The sequence below is a fragment of the Talpa europaea genome, assembly GCF_964194135.1.
Source record: "Talpa europaea genome assembly, chromosome: 7".
In the NCBI taxonomy this organism is placed as follows: Eukaryota; Metazoa; Chordata; class Mammalia; order Eulipotyphla; family Talpidae; genus Talpa; species Talpa europaea.
Window position 1 is genome coordinate 59,354,709 of NC_140074.1, and position 22,308 is coordinate 59,377,016.

General features: G+C 36.4%; 1 protein-coding gene across 1 annotated transcript in view; it reads left to right on the forward strand.

Annotated features, from left to right (window-relative positions):
• RAD23B (RAD23 homolog B, nucleotide excision repair protein) overlaps positions 1 to 21,969 on the forward strand; it is a gene marked incomplete at both ends in the record, with an annotated part of 38,854 nt that extends 16,885 nt beyond the window's left edge. Inside the window, 8 exons of the mRNA XM_084238597.1 lie at positions 1,213 to 1,292; positions 3,931 to 4,205; positions 8,185 to 8,240; positions 12,930 to 13,057; positions 15,783 to 15,915; positions 17,480 to 17,607; positions 18,374 to 18,544; positions 21,856 to 21,969. Coding sequence (XP_084094723.1) covers positions 1,213 to 1,292; positions 3,931 to 4,205; positions 8,185 to 8,240; positions 12,930 to 13,057; positions 15,783 to 15,915; positions 17,480 to 17,607; positions 18,374 to 18,544; positions 21,856 to 21,969 — 1,085 coding nt within the window. The remainder of the gene's footprint in view (positions 1 to 1,212; positions 1,293 to 3,930; positions 4,206 to 8,184; positions 8,241 to 12,929; positions 13,058 to 15,782; positions 15,916 to 17,479; positions 17,608 to 18,373; positions 18,545 to 21,855) is intronic.
• Positions 21,970 to 22,308: the final 339 nt, after the last annotated feature.

A 22,308-nucleotide genomic window follows, 5' to 3' on the forward strand; every position in this document is an offset into this window, starting at 1 on the left:
GAAATATATTGTCATTGTAACTGTCAATAAGGTAGGTCTTAGATTACCAGGGATTCTCGTCTTTTTTTTTTTTTTTTTAAGATTTATTTATTTATCTGTTTATTTATTTATTTATTTATTTATTTATGCATACATACATACATACAAGCACTGGGTACAGTCAGAAGCGCGGGAGGGTGAGAGAATTCACCAGAGCCAGAGTGGGGAACAGAGCAGGCAGACCGCTGAAATACACTGCTGAGGGGAGCAGCAGGCGTGGCAGGAGAGGTCTGTCGCGCCATGTGGGACCCTCTCCGGGTAGCTGGGGATCGAACCGGCACTGCAGAGGCTGCAGGCAGCTTCACAGCCCAGTGCTCAACCACTGCGCCACCAGGGGAGGCCTGGTTCTTGTCTATTCCTGGCTGTTGATTTTATAATATTTTCTTAACCGAGGTGATCTAGAGGAAAAACTGCCCCTGTGAAATAAAAAGCCTAAAAAGGCAGGTAATGATGGTAGATGTGAAACTAGAATTTCTGGTTCCTAGCCTTGTCATGTTTTTTTATTCCTTTATAGAGACTCTATTCCTTTCTGTCTTAATGCTTGCAGCTTTTGCTATGGTCACATTTTCTAAGTGAGAAATTAGATTCCAGGGAAAGGAAACCTGAAGGAATACTAGCCTACAGTTGGCCTTCTGCATGCCCAGAATCTTATGTTCTCAGTGCTTTGCTTAGTTCTATACCATCTTGCATTTTCTGAAGTAATTATTATCATGAGTATCTTGCTTTCACAGCATTAGCATTGGAACATTACTCTTTTGCCTGGTATCCAACGTTTGTGTAAGGAGGAAGTCTCCTTGTCCCATCAGGAAAAATAATAGGTTATTCCCTGATTTGGAGGCAGTTGGAATATTGAGTTTTGACTTCACGATCTCCCCTTTCTTCTGACCTGGTTAAAAGTTCTTTTACCCAGCAAGTCTTACAAGTAATATTTTTTAAAGACTTGCTTTGGCTATCTATATAGTGTGTATATGCTTGATATCTTTTAGTCAAATCCTGACTACTTTTCAACTAATCATGTTATCTCTAATATTTATTTATCTTTATTTCAGCTAATCAGTTGATTTTTTTTTTCCTTAGGAAAGTATTGATAAGTTGATGGCAGTTATTGTTTTAACTCGTGTGAGACAAAGGTAGCTGAACCTTAAATAATGTTTTTCTCTCTTAATGTGTTAGGTAAAATCCTCAATGATGATACTGCTCTAAAAGAATATAAAATCGATGAGAAAAATTTTGTCGTGGTTATGGTGACAAAGGTAAGTGTCAGCTTCATTCTGTTTATCTTTCTGCATGTGAGTCTTAATAAAAGATTGATCACAAGTCCAGCCTTTTAAGTGAATACAGTATATGCACACCCATAGTAATGTGTACTTAACTGTCATTAAAGGTTATTTTGTAGTTTTTAATAAGGGTGCCTTCAAGGAACTTGCTAAGTCTAAGTTATGTATTAGACCTGACAGACTCCTCAAGGCAGAAAAACCATGTAGACTCTTCATTTTATCGGTATTTACAAGTGAGTGGAATAGAGTGCAGAAACTGGGAAATAAAAAAATGAAAAGGCCACTAAAAAAAAGTTGAACTGTTTATGTAAGGAAGTTTTTAACAACACATTTTTTGTGACTTACAGAGGCTTTGTTCATACATAAACTTCTTTAAAGACATAGAAGTCTGGAGTGAAGTCTTAAGTCAAATAGGAGTGGTGGTTCATGTCACAAAATAATTGATACATGCAGAATAAAATAGTTGAACAAATAAATTTTAATTGCTGCATGCACTTGTACTGAAAAATAAAAAGCAGCTCACTAGCTAACATGTGTGGACTTAAGCTTTTACAATCCCTTTAACTATTGATTTTGCTGTATTTAAGTGCTTACTCATTGCATGTTAAACTTTAGAAATAGAGAAGCAGAATCAAATGAGGAAACTTTGTCTCATCTAGTTTTTGTGTGTGTGATCAAATACTTAACACAAAATTTACCAATATAATCATTTTTTAAGTGTAAGATTCAGTGGCATTAAGTACATTCACATTGTTAGGTATCCACCACCATCAGTCTTCAGAACATCATTTTTCTCCCACAAACTGAAACTCTGTACCCATTAAACTAATTGCCATTTCCACCTCCCCCCTCCCCAAGCTCCTGGCATTCCTATTCTATTTAGTCTATGAATCTGACTACATTAGGTTCCTCTCATCTCAGTGGAATCATAGTATTTATCCTTTTGTGAGTGCCTTATTTCCTAAACATAATGTCTTTAAGCCCATGTTGCAGCATGAACCAGATTTTTTGTCACTCTTAGTGCTGAATAACATTTCATTGGCTTGTTTAGTTTTTCATACATAGTGCATTATAGAAAATGTGATAGCCACGTGTTTGGATACTTATTTGCTTTTGGTCTTATTTCCTTTAGTATTAGAGTAACTCGCTATTTAGAACATAACTAAAAATTAAGCAGAATAGGTTTCAGAATAGCTGCATGCATTTGAAGAATAGCTATTTGGAGCCGAGGCTGTTCTTATTTTACATAGGATTATAATAATGTTCATGAAACAAATTATGTTGCATTTTAATCCTATCTTCCATCAAAAGTTACCTTTGTTCTTAGTAAAATTATTAGCTAAATAGATAGCATTGATAGGCCTTAGAAAAAAATAAACCTCAAATACTATGATTTTTGCAAATATGTAATTGCTTTTTTGCTCTGTAGGAGCCTTTATTGTCCTGCTTTTAGCTCAGAAAGTGCTGAGCATATTTATAACTTTATCTAGCCTTTATTTTTATGTTTAAGTACATCTACATCTCAAAATGTTATGTTAACCTCTTTGTACTTACTGGTTTGAAACCAGATGGGATTTCCTCCCTTTTCTAAAATCAGCAGGATACCTGGTGTGTTCAGTAGTCATACTTCTGCTTTCAGTTTAAGAAAGTTATTTTGGTAATACTTTTAAGTGGCAAATACTTTGACATTAGAATCAAGCAACTTAAATAAGGAAGTTTATTGGGTGGGAAATGTGTTTGCTGTTGTTGCCCTTTTTTTAAAAAAAAAAGATTTATTTATTTTATACAAGAATTGGAGTACAGGCCAGAGGCACAGGAGGGTGAGAGGATTCACCAGAGACAGAGTGGGGAGCAGAACAGGCAGACGGGCCGAAATACACTGCTGAGGGGAGCAGCAGGCGTGACAGGAGAGGTCTGCTGCACCATGTGGGTTTCTCCCTGGCTGGAGATTGAACTCGTGCTGCAGTGGCTGTGGACAGCTTCATAGGTTGCATCTTAACCCCTTCTGCCACCAGGGAGGCCCCCCTCCTTTTTTTTTTAAGATTTATTTTATTTATGTATAAAAGAACTGGAGTGTAGGGCAGAGGTGTGGAGATGAGAGGATTTACCAGTGACAGAGTGGGGAGCAGAACAGCCAGATTGTTAGAAAATGCACTGCTGAGGGAAGAAGTGGGTGAGATAGGAGAGCTCTGCTGCGCCATGTGGGATAGCTCCCTGCCTGGGGATTGAACTCAGGCCACCACAGTGGCTAGGGATTGCTTGATAGCACTGAGACTTTAACCCCTGCGCCACCAGGGAGGCCCCTGTTTGCTTTTTGTTGTTGTTGTTGTTTTAAATACATTCTCTGTATTTTAAAATGCTCATGTTGTTCAGTTCTGGGCTAAAGCTCATTGAGGTTGATAAGATTAGATGTGTTCATTGCTTTTAAAGTGTTTAGAGTGATTGAGATTACTAGTATTGATCATTTATTATGTCATGTTAGAAAATTATTTCCAAGCTGTAAGTCCACATGTGTGTTAATGTTTGTAGTATCCTGTAACAATGCAGTCTAATTAGAGATTGGACAATCATGTATTTTATCGTAATTTATTCTTTTGCTTTTTGATGTGTTTAGCCAAAAGCAGTAACGACACCAGCACCAGCTACAACTCAGCAATCAAATGCTGCCACCACTACCACAGTTAGTTCCTCCACAACACCAACTGTGGCTCAGGCACCACCCTCCACCCCTGCTTTGGCTCCCACTCCCACACCACCTGCATCCATCACTCCAGCTTCAACAACAGCATCTTCTGAACCTGCACCTGCTAGTACAACTAAACAAGAGAAACCTGCAGAAAAGCCAGCAGAAACACCAGTAGTGGCTACCAGTCCAACATCAACTGACAGGTAAGAACTGAATTCAAGGAAGTTGTATTCTCAAAATATGTTTATAATGAGAACTTAGGCATGTATTTATTTGAATTATTATCTTGATCAAATTGACTTTGTAACTACAGTCTATATGTGCTTAAATGTCCATAATCCAGATTTCTATACCACGCATCAATTTTATTTTTTTCTTGTAGGAGGAAGGGAGAGAGGGTTAAAATCATTATTTGTTTTGCTAGAAAAGTGAACAAAAACAAATAACCGAAGAAAATTATGACGTAACTAGACATAAGAGTGTCAGTAGCTGATCTTACCTTCCAGTATCATTTATATTAAATCTATATTCTTTCATACATACCATAAATATTTCCATGTTGGTAAATATTTCTAGCTGTGTGTCTTTTTGTTTGGGTCTGACATTATTAGCTCTTAGAAACTTTACAAAAGAAACCTTAGAATTTCTTAGGGTTTTTTCCTTAATGTAAAATGTGGATGACAATAGGTCCTATCTCATAAAGTTGTTATAGAATTAAACAAAATAATAAACCTAAAAGAAGTGAAATACCACATGACACACAGTATGTGCTGAATAAGTGTTAGCTGTTGCTTACCCCTTTGTTGAACATACGGATTGTCTGAATTTTTCACTGTGTTATCTGTGTCTTGTGAACTTAGGTACAAACTTAAGCTTTTACCGCTCATTTCTTTAAAACAAATCAAGAAAAGTGTTAGGATATTTGGGGAGCAAGAAATATTTTTTTTTAAGATTTACTTTATTTATTTATGCATACAAGAACTGGGGTGTAGGTCAGAGGTGCAGGGGATGAGAGGATTCACCAGAGACAGAGTGGGGAGCAGAACAGGCAGATTGATAGAAATACACTGCTGAGGGGAACAGTGGGTGAGATGGGAGAGCTCTGCTGCGCCATATGGGTTAGCTCCCTGGCTTGGGATTGAACTCATGCAGCAGTGGCTGGTGATTGCTTGATAGCACTGAGACTTTAACCCCTGCACTACCAGGGAGGCCCCAAGAAATAATTTCTAGTGGGAAGTTGGCGTTTGGACCATTGAGCAGTTTCAGACAAATTTTTTCTCCCAAGCAATACAATAGCCATAGCAAATGCTTTCATTTCACTTGGCTAGAAATAGTACAAGAGAACCCTCCTTTATCTAAGAGAGCATGGATTATATTTTGTCCAGTGTATACTGGCTCTGTTGATATTTCATGACTTCAGTATAACTCAAATCTTAGTGGCAATAGTTAGAGTTCTTGAATCAGAACCTGACACAGTGGAAAATTGCAACAACTGAAACTAATCACTGACTTACAAGGAAGTTTATGACGTGTGTAACAGTAATCAGAAAGAATGTAGTCATGACCCTTCACTGTGGTGCCTATAAGTGTGATTCTGTGATTGTTCCCGTCAACTGTGTTAGGAAAAGATCTCAATCACCTAGTTTGTTTGCTTAGATCACTTTCGTTTTAGAAAAACCACCTGTTACATTGCAAATTCCACTTGTGCAGAAGGAGAAGGACTGTACTGATTGTATTTGAGGGCAAATTGCATTGGTAAGGGCATGACTGGACCTGACATTCATTTTAGAGAACAGTGCTACTCAAAATGTGGTAGTCATTAGGCAGCATCAGCATCACTGGGTATTTGTTTGAAATGAAGTCTCAGACTCTGCCCTATTATTTCTTAGGGTGGAGCTCAGGGACTATATTTCAACAAGCTTTTCTGCTGAATTCTTCAGTTTTCCAAAGTTTGAGAAGCCCTCATATCCAATGCTACAGGCCATTTAAAGTATGCCATATATATGCATATTAGATGAATGTGGTTTCAAAGCTCTGTTACTAAGTGGGAAAAAAATCAGATTGCAAAGCAATTTAAGCAGCAACCATAAACCAAACAAAAGCCATAAAATAGCAATGCATGTTTTCTGTGGGTATGCTGTTAATGTAGAAAGACAATAGGAAAGTAGCTATATCCTAATAGATTTAATAGGTTTCCTCTGTACATGAGGAGGGAAGAAATGGTGAAGCAGAGTCAAGATCGAGGAATGGCAGTTATAGTATACCTCAGTCTAATCTGTAATGTTTAAAAAGAAATTTTAAAAATAGCATGTACCAGTGGTTCAGTAAAAGAACAGTAGTGAAGAGGACTAGTCTGCAAGACACTAAATGTGTTTATACATGATAATGATAAAACATTTAATAGGACTTTTATTAGAAAGACTTATTAGAAAGATGCTCTGTGAAAGAGTAGTCTAAAAATAGACCTAGGGGCCCTCCCTGGTGGCGCAAGGGGTTAAACACCACACCATGAAGCGATCCACAGCCTCTGCAGCATGAGTTCGATCCCTGGCCAGCCTGGGAGCAACCCACATGGCGCAGCAGACCTCTCCTGACTCATCCGCTGCTCCCCTCAGCAGTATTTTTCAGTCAGTCTGCCTGTTCTGTTCCCCACTCTGTCTCTGGTGAATCCTCTCACCCCCCCCCCCACACACACACACCTCTGGCCTATATCCCAGCTCTTGTATGCATAAATAATCTTTTTTAAAAAATTAAATAAAAATAGACCTAAACACATACAGTAATATAATATGTAAGATAAAGATGTTACTTCATGTCGCTGTGGGAAAAATGCTATGGGGATAAAAACTTTAGCATCTGGAGGGGGAAAGGATAGATAACTCATATATGTAAAGGTGAACCCTAACATAGAGGAGAGAATATGGGAAAAATAAAATCCTTTGAGAAGTTCATCCTAAGCTAAATAACCAAAATAATCAGAAAAGAAAAAAGGTTAATAAATTTGACTTTAAAATTGAAACTAAAAATTCCTTATTGAGAGTTTGATTTCATAAATTAAGTGGACTACTGTGTGTTGGTTGGAAAAACAGATGTGCTGCCTTGAAACAAAAACTCAAAAGCAAGATACAAGTTACATAAAAACTGATAGTGGTTGTCTGGGTAGAGGGTCTTAGGCAAGACCTTAGTTTTGCCTATTTTTTTTTTTTTTTTTTTATATTTTGTCTTGTGCATATGTTAGTATTTCTAGTTAGTGAAGATACTGAAAATATAACATGAAAGGATTGTTATAATAAGCATATTGGGTGTCATGAAGTCAGGCTCTTGCTAAGCACTTTATTAGCAGTAATCCTCTCCACAACACCTGGGATAGATGCGTACAGTTTTTGACTTCATTGTATTAATGAGAAACTGAGTATTATGTGAATTCAAACTAGAATTCAAACTTGCTAAACTAGAAGGTTTTTCTCAGGACTGAAGTCTACTGTTTAGTTTTTTTAAATGGGAACAGAGGTATAAATTCGTGTTGTGTGTATGTTTTACTCTGAACTGATAACTGCTACCTAAACAGTTTTGTAATCTTAAGTTTGTTTTTCTTTGATCTGTTGTTCATGGTTTTTCTAATCTTGTTTGTTTTACTTTTCAGACTGGTCTTCCAGTCTGTAAGTTTACCTACAGAAACTTAGTCCTTTCAAACTCATTAGTTTTGGTTGTAGTTAGTATTTATTCTGCCTTTACGTTTTTTGCTTATGCTGTATCCCTTAACTTGATTGCTTTAATTATAAGATCTAACTGAAATTATACAGTATAGATTCTTCTGGGTCTTTTCAGCCTCATGTGGTTTCAACATGTGCTATATATTGGTATTATATTTCTGGGCATTTAAAAAATAGCAGTTGCAGAATAAAATGAGTATTAAGATTGAAAATTCTTCCCAACTATCAATGCTATGGATAAAACGTAGGAGTTTAATCTAGAAGACTGTTTAAACAAACTCAGTAGCCAGAAACTTATGTATTTCATTAAATCAGAGACTTTATAGATTGGACATTTATTAAACTTTAATACCTTTTTCCCTCCTTGGTTTCAAAAATGATTACCATTATTTAGTAGTTCTTTAGCCTACAGGCAGGGTGGTTTAATGTAATACCTTCTGATTAGTGATTTTATGAAAACCTTTTACAGTACATCAGGAGATTCATCTCGATCAAACCTTTTTGAAGATGCAACAAGTGCACTTGGTAAGTATCCACATTGTGAATAACCACGTTAGATAGGGAAGTGTTTTAAGTTTCGTTTTTTTTCAATGGTGGCAATGTATTAATTTTTATGATTGTTTTTATTCAAGCTGCTGAATGATTGATTTAGATAATTATTAGTGTTATTAAACACCTTTTAAATTTGCATTTTACATGTTCTTTTAAATTGTATTGAGTTAAACATCCTCCTTTCCTTAAAGCAAACAATTTTTTCTTTTCTTAATATGAATTTTGAATGAGGTCTTAGCAAAGTTTGATCTCTGTGCAGGCTTACTGCAAAGTGTGTTTGAAATGGCATAAAATGTTACTAAATCTACATCATGTTTCATCTTAAAGAAAGATGAAACAGCCTTCATTCCAACTTGTGGTCTATAGGTTTCCATCTTCAGCATGTTTGTATTGTACTTGCAGCAAAAATGCCCTTTTTTCCCAACCTTTAATTTTTCCCATTGAGTAATGCCTTGCCCTCCAGTCACATCTCATCTGTCAAAATCAGTTCTGCTTTTTTTATCCCATTTTCCTGTTGCAACATCTCTGGTACTATTCCTCTTGTGCCTTTTAATTATTGGTCTGTTGACTGACAACTCCGTTCCTACCCTTGGAAGCTTTTCAGTTCCTGAAATGGCTGGAAGGTAGAGGGAAACAGGGATAACAGCCACTTCAGTGGAATGCAGTTCTGGGTTTCTGTTTAGCTGCTGTAGCAGCTGGGTTTCAGCAGTACTTTATAAGCTCTGGGGTTGGTCATCTGACCTAACAGGATGTGAGATCCATGGTGCCCTCATTGCCATGGGAAATGGTTAATGGTTAGCTGTTGCATCCAGTGGCAAAATAGTTACTTAATAATCAGCTACCAAACCCACATTTATATCTTTAAAGAACTGTTTTTTGGGGCTGCTTTGCTGCCATATGAGTATGAGAGAGGGACCTGTAAGGAAAACATTGCTCTGTTTCTAACAGGGAAAGGCTTACTTAGGAAATTGTTGCAGAGATATTGAAAGGTCTTGAGGATTACTCAGAGGACCAGTAAGATGTTCTGTAGCCTCAGAACTGGAACTGGCTGCACTTTTGCCCCTGATGCTATTGAAGCCTTTGGCCACCACAACACACTGCTGCTTTACTAGTACTCATGACGCTGCAGAGCAGGAGCCTAGAGCCCCACCAGCTGCCACTACACCTGCACCTCTGATGGTGATGTCTTCCCTTAATGTCTTACCATTCCTGGAGCAGCCATATGAAACTTTGTGGTCTCAGGATCCCTTAGCTTATTTAGCTTATTAATCCTTAATTTACCAGTCTTTCTGTTGATACTTTACTGTGGTTTGTTTGGTACCACTTTTTTGGAGCTATATTTTTGACTTCCTTCTCTGGCTTTTTAATGTTTTTTTTTTTTTTTTTTTTTTTAATTTTACCTAGAGGTGTGTGTGTATTGGGGTTGGGGGGGGGTTGTTTTCTTCTTCTGGTTCTAGTCTAGGGCATAACTCAAAAGTTCAAACTTCAGGGATGGCAAATGCCACCCATGTACTATTAAGGATTCCCAAAATAATGCTGCTACACCTCTCCCTTGTGCCTTCCACACTCAACTTTTTCAGCTGTTCAGCTGGAAAACCTGCCATCTCCACAGACCCCTTAGGGTCCTTGTTGACTCATTGTTTATTTTCCTGTTTGATCCTTCTCATTCATTCCCTCCCTTCCTTGCATCATCATTCACCCTCTTCTAAAACATTGTTATCATCCTGACTCTCTGCTTCTCTTGGCCCACTGAAGCCAGGAGTCCTGTTGCTCCTTCTTCCTAATGTTTCTGGAGTATTGTTTCAGTGACCTTATTTCAGGTCCTTACCTCACTGATAATCTTGCATTATCCTCTTCTCTTTATTGCCCTAGTGGGCTTTGAAAAAAATCAGATCTAGTGAGGTCATTGTTAGTTTCCATCATAAGTTCTTGTGACCTAGGCGGTAATTCCAAAACTCATTCTTAATGACGTGTGAGGTTCTTTACCACAACTTCTTTAGACTCATTAACTGCTTTTGTTGTCCTTAATCACTATACTTTTTCTGCAAGTCATTTGTCCTTGTACTGTCATGATTAAAGCAGTATCAAACTGCATATGGGCATTTCTTTATGAGTTTTTATTACTTAAATAGGCAGGATGATTTTAGAAGGGACAGCATAATGATTAGGTATGGGAATTTCGAAGTCAGGTGATCTCTGTGTCTCTGCATTATGACTTTCCAGCCGGATACCATGATCATATGATTGATCTCTCTCACCATTATACCTTTAGAAGGAGGGGGGGAAAAGCCTTTCTCATAGAGTGATTGAGAGAATTAAATGAGAAACATAATGTTAAAATATATAGTGTAGTTCTGACACGCCATGCTCTTAATTTTATGTTGATACTGATTTCTGTATCTGGGAATTAGACTGCTGAAAGCATATTGCCACTTGAGTGACTTGGTGCTAGGATTCTATCAATGAGTAATTTAAAAAGTCCTTGATGGAATGGGAAAGGAAAGTTCATTACTCTAAACAAGATGTCAAATGCTGAAATTGCTCAGTGATATTTTTGTAAGTTATTCTTTCATTGCCTTTAAATGCCTTTATTGAAAATTCTGCACCAAAAAAACCATTTAACTGTCATATAAGTGTCAGGAAAGCAAAATGGCATGATCCCATGCACATATCAACCTGTATTCAGGTGGGGGAAAGGAAATATTGAAACAAACTAAATTAAATGAATGCTATTAAGAAAATGAATAGTTTCCATAAGTAAAAATGGCTAGCTAGCATTTTTTGACACTAAGACCATAACTCTGAGACCATAACTTCTAAATTGAGAGCTAGACTATATAAAGGCACAAACCATCAACTTGGTGTGAGTAAAGGTTGTGGGGCAGAAGAAGGCATGGCTGTGGAGTAAACTAGAGAATGTTGTGGTCGAAGTGTGGTATGGGGAGGGTGTTGTGGACTGAGAACTTAAAATGGAATAAGGTTTCCTTTTTTAAAAACTTTGTGGCTGACTGAAGACTGAGTTACAGACTTGGGGGCAAGAGAAAGGAAGCAAGGTATTATCTAGACCAGAGGTTGTGGTGGACTGGTCTCCAGAGAAGGCAGTGGAGAAAAAGGGAACCAGGTAGATTTTAGATATAATATAGAGATAGGTCCTAAAAGATACAGTAGTACATGTGGAAGGAGAGGAAAGGGAATTGAAATCACTGAGCTTTCAAGTTCAGTCACTTGGATGGGTAGAGGTGCTGTTTATTGAAATGGAGAAGGTGGATTATGGTGGAATAAATTTAGAGGAATTTTTTAGAGATCCAGTGTGACTAATAATTGGTATTAGAATGTGTGGTGGACAAGAGCATGTGCAAGCAGCTTTATGTGTGAAGGGAAGAAAGCAGTCACGGGGACCAGTTCCTGAAAGAGGAATTGGGGTGGGTTAAGGTAGATGTGTTTTTATTTCTAGCATGGATAGGACATAGTTTACTGCTGCTCAGAGTAATTAAGTGTAGAGGAAAGAGTTGGAGAGGAACAACAGAGAGGATAGCCAAAAGGTCCAGTTCCTTGAGGATGTGAAAAAGGGAATGATACCCAGAATGGAAAAAAAAGATGGCTTGAGTGAGGTGAATTGAAGGGCACAGGGGAAGGGGAGAGAATACTGTTTTCTTTTCATCAGAGTATTACATAGTATCTGACATTCCCATGAAAAAACAAGTGGGGGTCTTCAGCTGCTAGAGGGTTGCAGAGAATCCGTGGAAAGTTAGCACAGATTGTGGCTCACTTAGATAATAGTGCTTAGGGCATTATACCAGCTTTGTCTGATGTGTGAAATTCTACTTTCCTAGCTGCTATCCTTCCCCCCAACTGCTTTGATAATAAAAGGTATCAAAGGAAAACTAATTATGGTAGAGTTGGCTTCTTGAAATGGCCGTCCTACTTGTTTTCAAAGATCAGTTCATCTGTCTATTCTTCCATACCTGCTAATTGTGTTTCATGTTTGTGCTGCTTTAGACCTGATATTTCTGTTGTGCTTACTAATCATACTAGTTTCCTGTTGCTGCTGTAATAGTTACAGTATAAAATAGTTAACAGTATAAGACATCAATTTATAACTTTTCTCTAGCTTTGAAGGCTGATGCAGGGCTCACCCGGCAAAAGTTAGTACTGTAGCACTGTGCACCTTTCTGGTGATTCTAGCGGAGAATGTTTCCTTGTCCTTTCCAGCTTCTAGAGCCTGCCCATGTTCCTTGGCTTTAACACCAGAGGCAGCAGTATAGCATCTCTGACCCTGCTTTTTGTGTTCTCTTTCTTACATCTCTTTCTCTGACCCTCTCATCTGCTTCCTTCCTACTCTTATAGACCCTTGTCCTAAAGTGTTAAATTGGGCCACCCAGATTGTCCAGGTAACTTCCCTATTTAAAGTCAGCTGATTGGGAATTTTTAGCTCTTTTTTCACCTTGTACACTAACCATATTCATAGATTCCAAGGATTTTGGAGAGTGGGATTGTTCTACCAGCCACATTATTTGTAGTTTATACTGTTGATCATCTTTGTATTCATAGCAATAAGACACTGTTTACATATATGTACACACATACACATGTATAAAATATGTGGTGAATGTTTACTGATTAATGTTCTCTTTTTTTTCTCCTCCTTCCACCCTCACACAGTGACGGGTCAGTCTTATGAGAATATGGTAACTGAGATCATGTCAATGGGTTATGAACGAGAGCAAGTAATTGCAGCCCTGAGAGCCAGTTACAACAACCCTGACAGAGCAGTGGAGTATCTTTTAATGGTGAGAAGTGTGTTTTACTTTATTTATTCTAGTTGTTTAAGAGCAAATCTGATTCTAAAGGAACAGTAACAATTTACAGGTAAATAATACATGCTAGAATAATTTACATAATGCCTTTATTTTTCTTATCATGCTAACATTTTGTGTTGATAAACTGTAACCTTCTAAAGGATTTTGACAAGGATTTTCAAAAAACAACATGAGTTATAAAATTGGCTGTCTACTGGAGCAGTGCCTTTAGCCTAGTTTTGTCAACCTCAAGGATGACAGCTGTGTTTAGGGGGATAGGGTGGGGCACATTTTTTCTCTATTCTAATCCAACATTTTTATACCTGTTTTTGACTCTCAGCATAATCTTGGATGTACTATATAGAGCAAAAGTTGGAAAGTCAAATTATATTTTTGTAATTTTTGAATTTTTGTAATTTTTTTGCTAGCTTTTTAAAATTGGAAGATTTCACTTAAAATTCAGTTATCTGATTTATTTGGATAACTCAGTTGTTCACATGAACCAACTGTCTTCCCACCTGCTCCCTTCCACCATGCATTTAGTTTTTTTTTTTTTTTTTTTCAAGATTTATTTATTTACGCATACAAGAACGGGGGTACAGGCCAGCGGTATAGGGGGTGAGAGGATTCTCCAGCGACAGGGTGGGGAACAGAACAGGTGGATCAATTGAAATACATTGCTGAGGGGAGCAGCGGGCGAGTTAGGAGAGGTCTGTTGCACCTTGTGGGTCTCTCCCTGGCCGGGGATCAAACTCATTCTGCAGTGGCTGCGGATAGCTTCAGAGATTGCCTCTTAACCCCTGGTGCCACTAGGGAGCCCCGATGTATTTAGTTTAATGTATGATGTTCCTTGCTTAGATCCACTGGCATTTGAATTGTTAGCTTGTTTATAGTCAGTAGAAGTCAAAATATTTTGAATAAGTTGTTTTTTGCTAGTATAAAGGTTTTTGAGAAATAAGTTGTTGTAGACGTGGGTTTATATCTTGTTATTTTATGACAATGAATGTCTGTTAGTTTATAGATGTGGCATGGGCCAAAGTAATAGTGTAGAATTTTGAAATAATACTGGATTCACTTTTTTTTAGTCTTACAATGTTTCCCTAGTTGTCTTTGGTGTTTTGGAGTTTCTCTAAAGTCTGGATGACTCTAAATATCATCCTAGAAATTCAGGATCCTAACTCTTAGGATTACAGTTAACACTACATTCTACAGTTTAACCTATTCCTTGTTTCCAGGTTGTATTTCTGCTAGAAATTCCTTTTTCAGATAGTAGTTATAGGAGAGTAATGGTCATGAGTGAATAAATCCTCCATCTCCACCAGTTATTTGCCTAAGCTTGTGAAATTCACAGAACCTTTTCATAGCATATCATTTCAGCTTTTGAATTTTCTGTTGTCTTCTTGTGGGGAATCTTTAAATACCGGCATTTTATTTACTTACCAATTTATCTGAATTGACGACTCATACTGAATTGATAGTTGTTGTGGGTGATACTTATATTTGATTTGGAATTATGAATAAGTTTAATAGCATCGACTACTTTGATCTAATGGATTTGAAATTTTGAGGTATAAAAATGAATGACTATTTTCAAATTATCAAATGCAAATGAATAAATGAACAATAACTTCATAAATGAGTTTAAATATTTTTATTACTGTGTTTCATAGACAGAAGGGTTGCCTAAAGTGACATCTGATGGAGGCACCCATCTGTTCATTACCTTTTATCTTTGTATATTAATGATTTTGTCTCTTGGCTTATTGGGAGATGGAAGCATTTACTACCTCCTATTCAAATGCAATATTTCCTTCTTCATTCTCCTGCTTCTAAAATGTATAAGGGTTTCAAAGAGACTTTCAGTAAGAGTATATGAAAAATCTTGTAAATAAGTTGTATCAATGCAGAGTATTCCCAAATTTTAGTGCCATTTTCTTGTAACTTCATATGTAAGTGCTACAGACTTGAATAAAGACACCTAAGTCATTAAATTTCTTTTGTACTTTTTAAAATATTGAATAGTTTTAGTGTTTTGTATATGACACTCTGTCAGAACCATTGGTCTTCTAGAGGAGATCCTCCTTGACCTTTGTTATCACCTGTTCTGCCTTCATTAGACTTTTTCTCCAGCAGTCATTTCAGAACCACCGTGGGTATATCAAGACTTTTTCTTGTGAATGATCTTAAGGATTGGGTTATAAATGCAGGCCTTTCAAATGTTAAACAGTATCCAGTGAAAGTTTCTATGAAGTTCAGAATAATGTGTAGCATAAAAACCATACCTGTCTAGTTGTAGTGATTCATATAGATATTTTAATATTTAAAACAATTAGCTTTTTAAATGCTGAAGATTAGTGTTAGATGTAACGTGTCACTATATAAACATCATTTCATTACATTTTATAAATTATAAGATCATTTATACCTTAGATACACACTGTTTATATAGTAGGGTAGCCATTAAGTATTATTATAGACAAATAGCTATTTAAATTTAATAAAACTAAAAGTAAATTAAAAATTTGAATCGCTGGTAACAAAAGCCACATTTTAAGTTCTCAGTAGCTACATACAACTAATGGGTATTTTAATTAGAAGGCAACTATACAGAGCTCTCCATTATGAAATAGTCTATTGGACAGTGCTGCTAGATTAATAAGTCTTTTACTCTGTATATATAATATTTAACTTTAAATGATGGGAAATTGTGTTATAGGGAATCCCTCGAGATAGAGAAAGTCAGGCTGTGGTTGACCCCCCTCCAGCAGCTAGTACTGTGTCTCCTCAGTCTTCAGTGGCTGCAGCTGCAGCAACTACAACAGCAACGACTACAACAACAAGTACTGGAGGTAAAGTAGAATGTTTTGAATGGGGAGGAAATGATCCTGAATTTTTAGTGTAAAATAATCTGAAATACTTTCGAGGGGAGAGTCATTCCTAATGCATTTGGATAACAAGTTCTCTGTTCATAGAGAAGGGCCCTGAAAAAATTCCAAGTGGCTTCAGAAGATATCCTTGCTTACATTAAATGTCATTGGGCAAAGGACATTCTCTGCTTAGCTTATTCTAAGGAAGAGATGTTTCCCAGTTTGTGTTTAGTGTTCATGTGCTTACAGTGTTTAGAATGTGTTGCTTAACTCATCTCTTTCTCTTCCTATAAAAGTCACAAAAGTATGTATAATTTCAAAACCAGTAGGTCCTTACTGGTTATTAAACAATCAAAATTATAAAACGTGAGAGGTTTTTAAATCTTGCATGTAGGGGTGAAAGCAAAGCTTGAGGTCTTTTTACTGGTTAGCACTCTCATTTTCATTGTCAAGATTTGCTTACAGAGCAAAGCCTAGAGCCCATAGTAGACGCAGGAGTTATGTAGTGTTTGCCTTCATTCTTCTGTATTACGATAAAGTCATTTGAACTGTTGACTTTGAAGAAGCCATGTTTTGTAGTTCTTGTTATGGTAGTCAACTCTGGTTGACAAAAATCCCTAAGCATTTTGTGTGTACTCTCCCAGAGGAGAGACTTTTCATTTCTTGATATTCAGCATAGAAATGGAAAGAGGAGGCATAGCTTTTGTTTGAACTTTGGGTGCTGTCCCATACAGCAGCATTTATTGGATAACTGAGTCTCTGAGGCTCATGTCCTTCATGTTTGAAACTAGTGTTATATGAAGAATATTCTTTTTAATTGAATGTTTGGATAATTTAGGAAGTAACAACTGGAAAATATTCTCATTACTTAATAGTAATTTCAAAAACATAATTTTGTACACAATTTTTCTTTTCCTGTGGCATAACTAGATAAGTAGAACCACCCTAAAAATTTACAAGTTACTGGATTGTCTTGCTGCTCATTTATCTCGTTCTTATAGATCACAAATGTTAATTTTATAGTAATGCCAAAAATCTTTACAATTGTAACACTACTTGTATTAATAAAAAGTTACAATTTGTATTGAATATCTTTCACTTCTTTGCTTTGGAATTTCTTAGGAATTCAAGCTCAAGTTTTTCTCTTTGAGGGTTTTCGTTATATTATAAAATAAGTAGCTTTTTATTTTTATCAGTCTTTGTATATTTATCTTAGAAACATAAGCAACAAGAACAAATTTTAGTAATTTTTGATAGTGCGCATACAGGATCCTAGTTTCAGAATTATTTAATAATATTGAGTGCCCAGGGCAGTTGTAATAAAACTTTCTTTCAGTGTTCTGCACTCTTAACCTTTGCTTATGGAATAACTTCTGTAATATAAGACTTGCAAGTTGGTACAGTTTGAAGATACTGTCATTTTGTATAATCTGAGAATTCAAATTATAATTTTTACCTGCAAATGTTTACTGCCTAAATTGTGATTAAACCAGTTCTTTGTATATGTAATTGCTACTTGTACCTGAAATGTTTGTCTTTATTTTAGGACATCCCCTTGAATTTTTACGGAATCAGCCTCAGTTTCAACAGATGAGACAAATTATTCAACAGAATCCATCCCTACTTCCAGCATTATTACAACAGATAGGTCGAGAAAATCCTCAGTTACTGCAGGTGACTAATCAGTGTTAATTTCCGAGATGGATGTAGAGTATATCACGTTTTGGAAAAGTCCATCGTCTTCTCTCCACCAGCTTTATAAACCATTCTTCTAAGCTTCACTCAGTAGACTCTGCTAGAGACAGGCATGCTGAAAAATGAGTTGTGGGTGGTGGTTGGGTTAATTTAAGTTGATTAAATAATAAGCTGGGGAAGCACTTTATCAAAAAAACTTACAAATTCTTCAGCAAAGAAACTGCTTAGCTTTTTCAAAAATCTTTTCACCAAGTATCTTACTTGTAGAGTACTGTCTCTTAAAAAGCATAGCTATAGGCTTATTTAATGTCAGCTCATTTCAGCTTTGTATAAAGTTGTGTTCCCTACTAGTATGGCTTTTATATGAATGTATATTTTTATTTATATAATTTAAATATGTTTAGTCTATTTCTTGTAGCACTTAAGTAGTTTTGTTTTTGTTTTTTTTTTTTTAACTTTGTTTTAGTGGGGAGTGAGGGGTTATTTATGAAAGAGAATTTGATTTCTTTAGATTTCATCACTGTTTACTATACCTCAGTCAGCAGTACTGGGGTTTTTTTGTTTTGTTTTGTTTTCAGTACTGTACAAGAAATTACTTCCTTACAAAGACTAGATAATCCAGAATAATTCTAATATATTGCAATTTGAAAATGAGGATTCCTCTTATTTGTATTTAGATTTTTTATTTTCCTGAAGTTACTTTATACCAATGTATTATTTTGCTCTGTTCTTCAAATCATCACAGCAAATTAGCCAACACCAGGAGCATTTTATTCAGATGTTAAATGAACCAGTTCAAGAAGCTGGTAGCCAAGGAGGAGGAGGTGGAGGTGGTAGTGGAGGAATTGCAGAAGCTGGAAGTGGTCCTATGAACTACATTCAAGTAACACCTCAGGAAAAAGAAGCTATAGAAAGGGTAAGTTTAAGTAAAACTAAAAATTTATTTCTTTAGTCACTAACCAGATTTCAAATGTTCAGTAGTATATGTGGCTAGTGGCTACTGATTGGATTTCACAGTTAAAAAGCATTTCTGTCATGGGAGATAGCTCTTTTGGACATAGCCAAGCAGAGCATTGCTATAGGGATTGTAGTAGACAGTATCTTCTCAGCTCTGCTCTCTCATTTTGTCCTTTGTGAATCCAAGGAACTAGCAGTAAATACAGTAGACTAGTATGAAATAAATATAAATTAAGAAACTAAAAATTTCATATTTTAAAATTCATGAAGAAAAGTGGTTTTAAAATATATACTCAATTCAGGATTACCATGTTTTAAATTTACGTTTCAAATTTTACTTAATTTCTGTCACTAAAATGTAAAATAGATATGTATATGAATTATATAAAAACATACACAGTAAACATTCAGAACGTGGTACCCTGATCTCTTTCTGTCTTTATAGGTGAATCAGTGCAGGGCATGGCATTGTAGTAACCTAATTTTTATGACACTCTAAGTGGTTTATTTTCTCTGGCCCTATTGCTAATATGGGCACTAATATTTGCCCTGCCTTATAAAGTGTTTTGAGATGGAAATCAGATAAAAAGTGAATTTTAACATAATACTTAGAAACTATTGTTAGTACCATAATTTGACCTTATTTGTGACGTAAACATATCAAGTGTTTAAGGTTTGTAATTGTATTTTTTTTTATATATCATGCTGATATGTCTCCACCCTCACCTAACTTATAAAGTGAATAAATGATACCACAGTTGTTCTAAAACAGCTGTTTTTCTTTAGGGTCTGGCTATCAATTCTAGATTTCTGTCTGGAAAAAATTCCTTTTGGTGTCATAATAGGAGCATTACCTAATTCAGGTTTAAAAGGTTGCCACCTTTTTTCCTAAGAATTTATAACTTGTATATTTAGGTCCGTGATCCATTTTTCAATTACTTGTCATTTATGGTGTAAGGCATTAGGAGTCCTTTTTTTCTTTTGCAGATAACTGTTGTCTTAACATCATTTATTAAAAAGAATTCCTCATTAAATTGTCTTGGCATCCTTGTTGAAAATCAGTTGATCATAAATGTAAGGGACTTTCCAGTTCTGTTCCATTGATTTCTATGTTTATCTTTATGCCAATACCTCATCATCTTGATCACCGTGACTTTGTAGTAAATTTTTAAATTGGAAAATGAGTGCTCCATTTTTATTTTTCTAAAGATTGTTTTGGCTTTTCTGGTTCCCTTGCATTTCCATATCAGTTTGAGTGTTAGCTTGTCTGATTGCTATACTTTTTAAGGTTTACTTATTGATGCATACAAGAACTGGGGTACAGGCCAGAGGTGTAGGGGGTGAGAAGATTCACCAGAGACAGAGTGGGGAACAGAATAGGCGGATTGACTGAAATACACTGCCGAGGGCAGCAGCGGGTGAGACAGGAAAGGTTTCCTGTGCCATGGGCTGGGGATTGAACTTGTGCTGTGGAGGCTGCGGATAGCTTCATAGTGATGTGTGTTAATGCCTTGTGCCACCAGGGAGGCCCTTCTTTGTGATTTTTTGATCCATTGATTATTTAAGGATGTTATTTCTGAATCTCCCAAATTTCCCTCTTACTGATTTCTAAGTTCATTCCATTGTAGTCAGAGAATTTGATTAATTTTAATCCTTTTCAATGCATTGAAATTTGTTTTATGACCTAACATGTTCTCTCTGGAGAATGTTCCTTATATAATTAAGAAGGATATGCAATCTGCTGCTAAGTGTTCTGTAAATACCTATCAGTACCAGTTCATTTACAGTTCAACACTGTTATCTCTTCGTTGATCTTTGTCTAGTTGTATCCATTATTAAAAAATTATTAAAAAATAACATCTCGGCCTCCCCCGGGGCGCAGCAGGTTAAGCACAGCGCTGTGAAGCTGTCCGCACCCTCTGCAGCAGGGTTCCATTCCCGGCCCGCCAGGGAGATACCCACGTGGCACGGCAGACCTCCCCTCTCTCGCCCACTGCTCCCCTCAGCAGTGTCTTCGGTCCGTCTGCCTGTTCTGCTCCCCGCTGTCTCTGGTGAATCCTCTCACCCTCCTGCGCTTCTGGTTTGTACCCCAGTTCTTGTATAAATAAATAAATCTTTAAAAGAAAACGAACATGTCATACTTTTATTGTCTGTTTCTCCCTTCAGTTCTGTCACTTTTCTTGTGTATTTTGGGACTTTATTATATATGTTTATATTGAATTCTTCCTGATGTTTTATCATAAAATGTCTTGTTTTCAGTAACAGATTTTCTCTTAAAGTCAATTTTGTCTGAAATTTATATAGCCACGCTAGCTTTTTTTGTAACTGTTTGCATGGTATGTATCTTTTTCCCCGTCCTTTTACTTTCAGCATATTTGTGTCTTTGAATCTAAAATATGGGTCTTCTAGAAGCATATAGTTGGATCGTGCTCTATCTACCTTTTACTTAAGTAGCCCCGCTTTAATCTGGACAAGACCTAGGTAATGAAATCATTTTTTAGTTACTTGTCTGGTAACTGAATTTAGGACATTGCCCACTTTTTAAAGGTTATTTCTTGATACAGTCTAACTCATATAACTGAGACAATTGAGTAGGGGGTTCATAAATAGTCTGGCAAACATGAATTAGCCGACTTGAGTGTAAAAGCAACTATTATTGAGTGACAAGGGATTTTTACTAGACTAAGAGACCAAGTTATGTGACTGGTTTCACCATTTAAAATGTTGTAAAAAATTAAGCTGATAAAAATGGGGTGCCGTATGTCTTGATCTCAAAATATATCACGTAGTAATCTGTTACCTATTTTTCCTTTGTGAACTATTTCACAGGACAACATTGAGAGTGATAATGGACTAGGGAAAGACAGTGACTTAGATGAGGTGGCTAAACTCTTTTCCTGTTGCTCTCATCCAGATCTTTATCCTTCATATGTTGCCATTTGGTTTACAAATGTCTATTTTTAAACCATTAGTGTTAGGAGCCAGTTTTTAGTGTTGATGCCAAAGAGTAATAGCACAGTATTTGTTAGCTACTACCTTTATCTAGAACAAGGAATTTTGTAGGTAGTTGTAAAGGCCCCTGTCCCCTCCAGCCCCTTGAACTGGACAGTGATTTCTTCTTTGATCCATAGGTTTAACCATATGTCCGTAGGAGTGAATGCATGTGAAATTTTCAAAAGCATTTTCCTGTCTTTTATACTGGTGTATTTTCAAATGATCTCTCCTCAGTGCTGTGCTGGAATCCATAATAGATTTTCTTTTCTTTTCCAGTTAAAGGCATTAGGATTTCCTGAAGGACTTGTGATACAGGCATATTTTGCTTGTGAGAAGAATGAGAACTTGGCTGCCAATTTTCTTCTACAGCAAAATTTTGATGAAGATTGAAAGGAACTTTTTTTAAATCTCACACTTCACACCAGTGCATTACACTAACTTTGTTCACTGGATTGTCTGGGATGACTTGGGTTCATATCCACAATACTTGGTATAAGGTAGTAGATTGTTGGGGGTGGGAGGGAGGGATCTAGGATATAGGGCAGGGATAAATACAGTGCATGTCTGCTTCAATTAGCAGATGACGCAAATCCACACAGTGTGTAAAATAATATACAACCAAAAAATCAGCTTTTGCAGGTCTTTATTTCTTCTATAAAACAGTAGGTAACTTCTCCTAGGTTTCACTCTTTTTAGTGTACTAGATCCAGAAATTTAGTGTAATGCCCG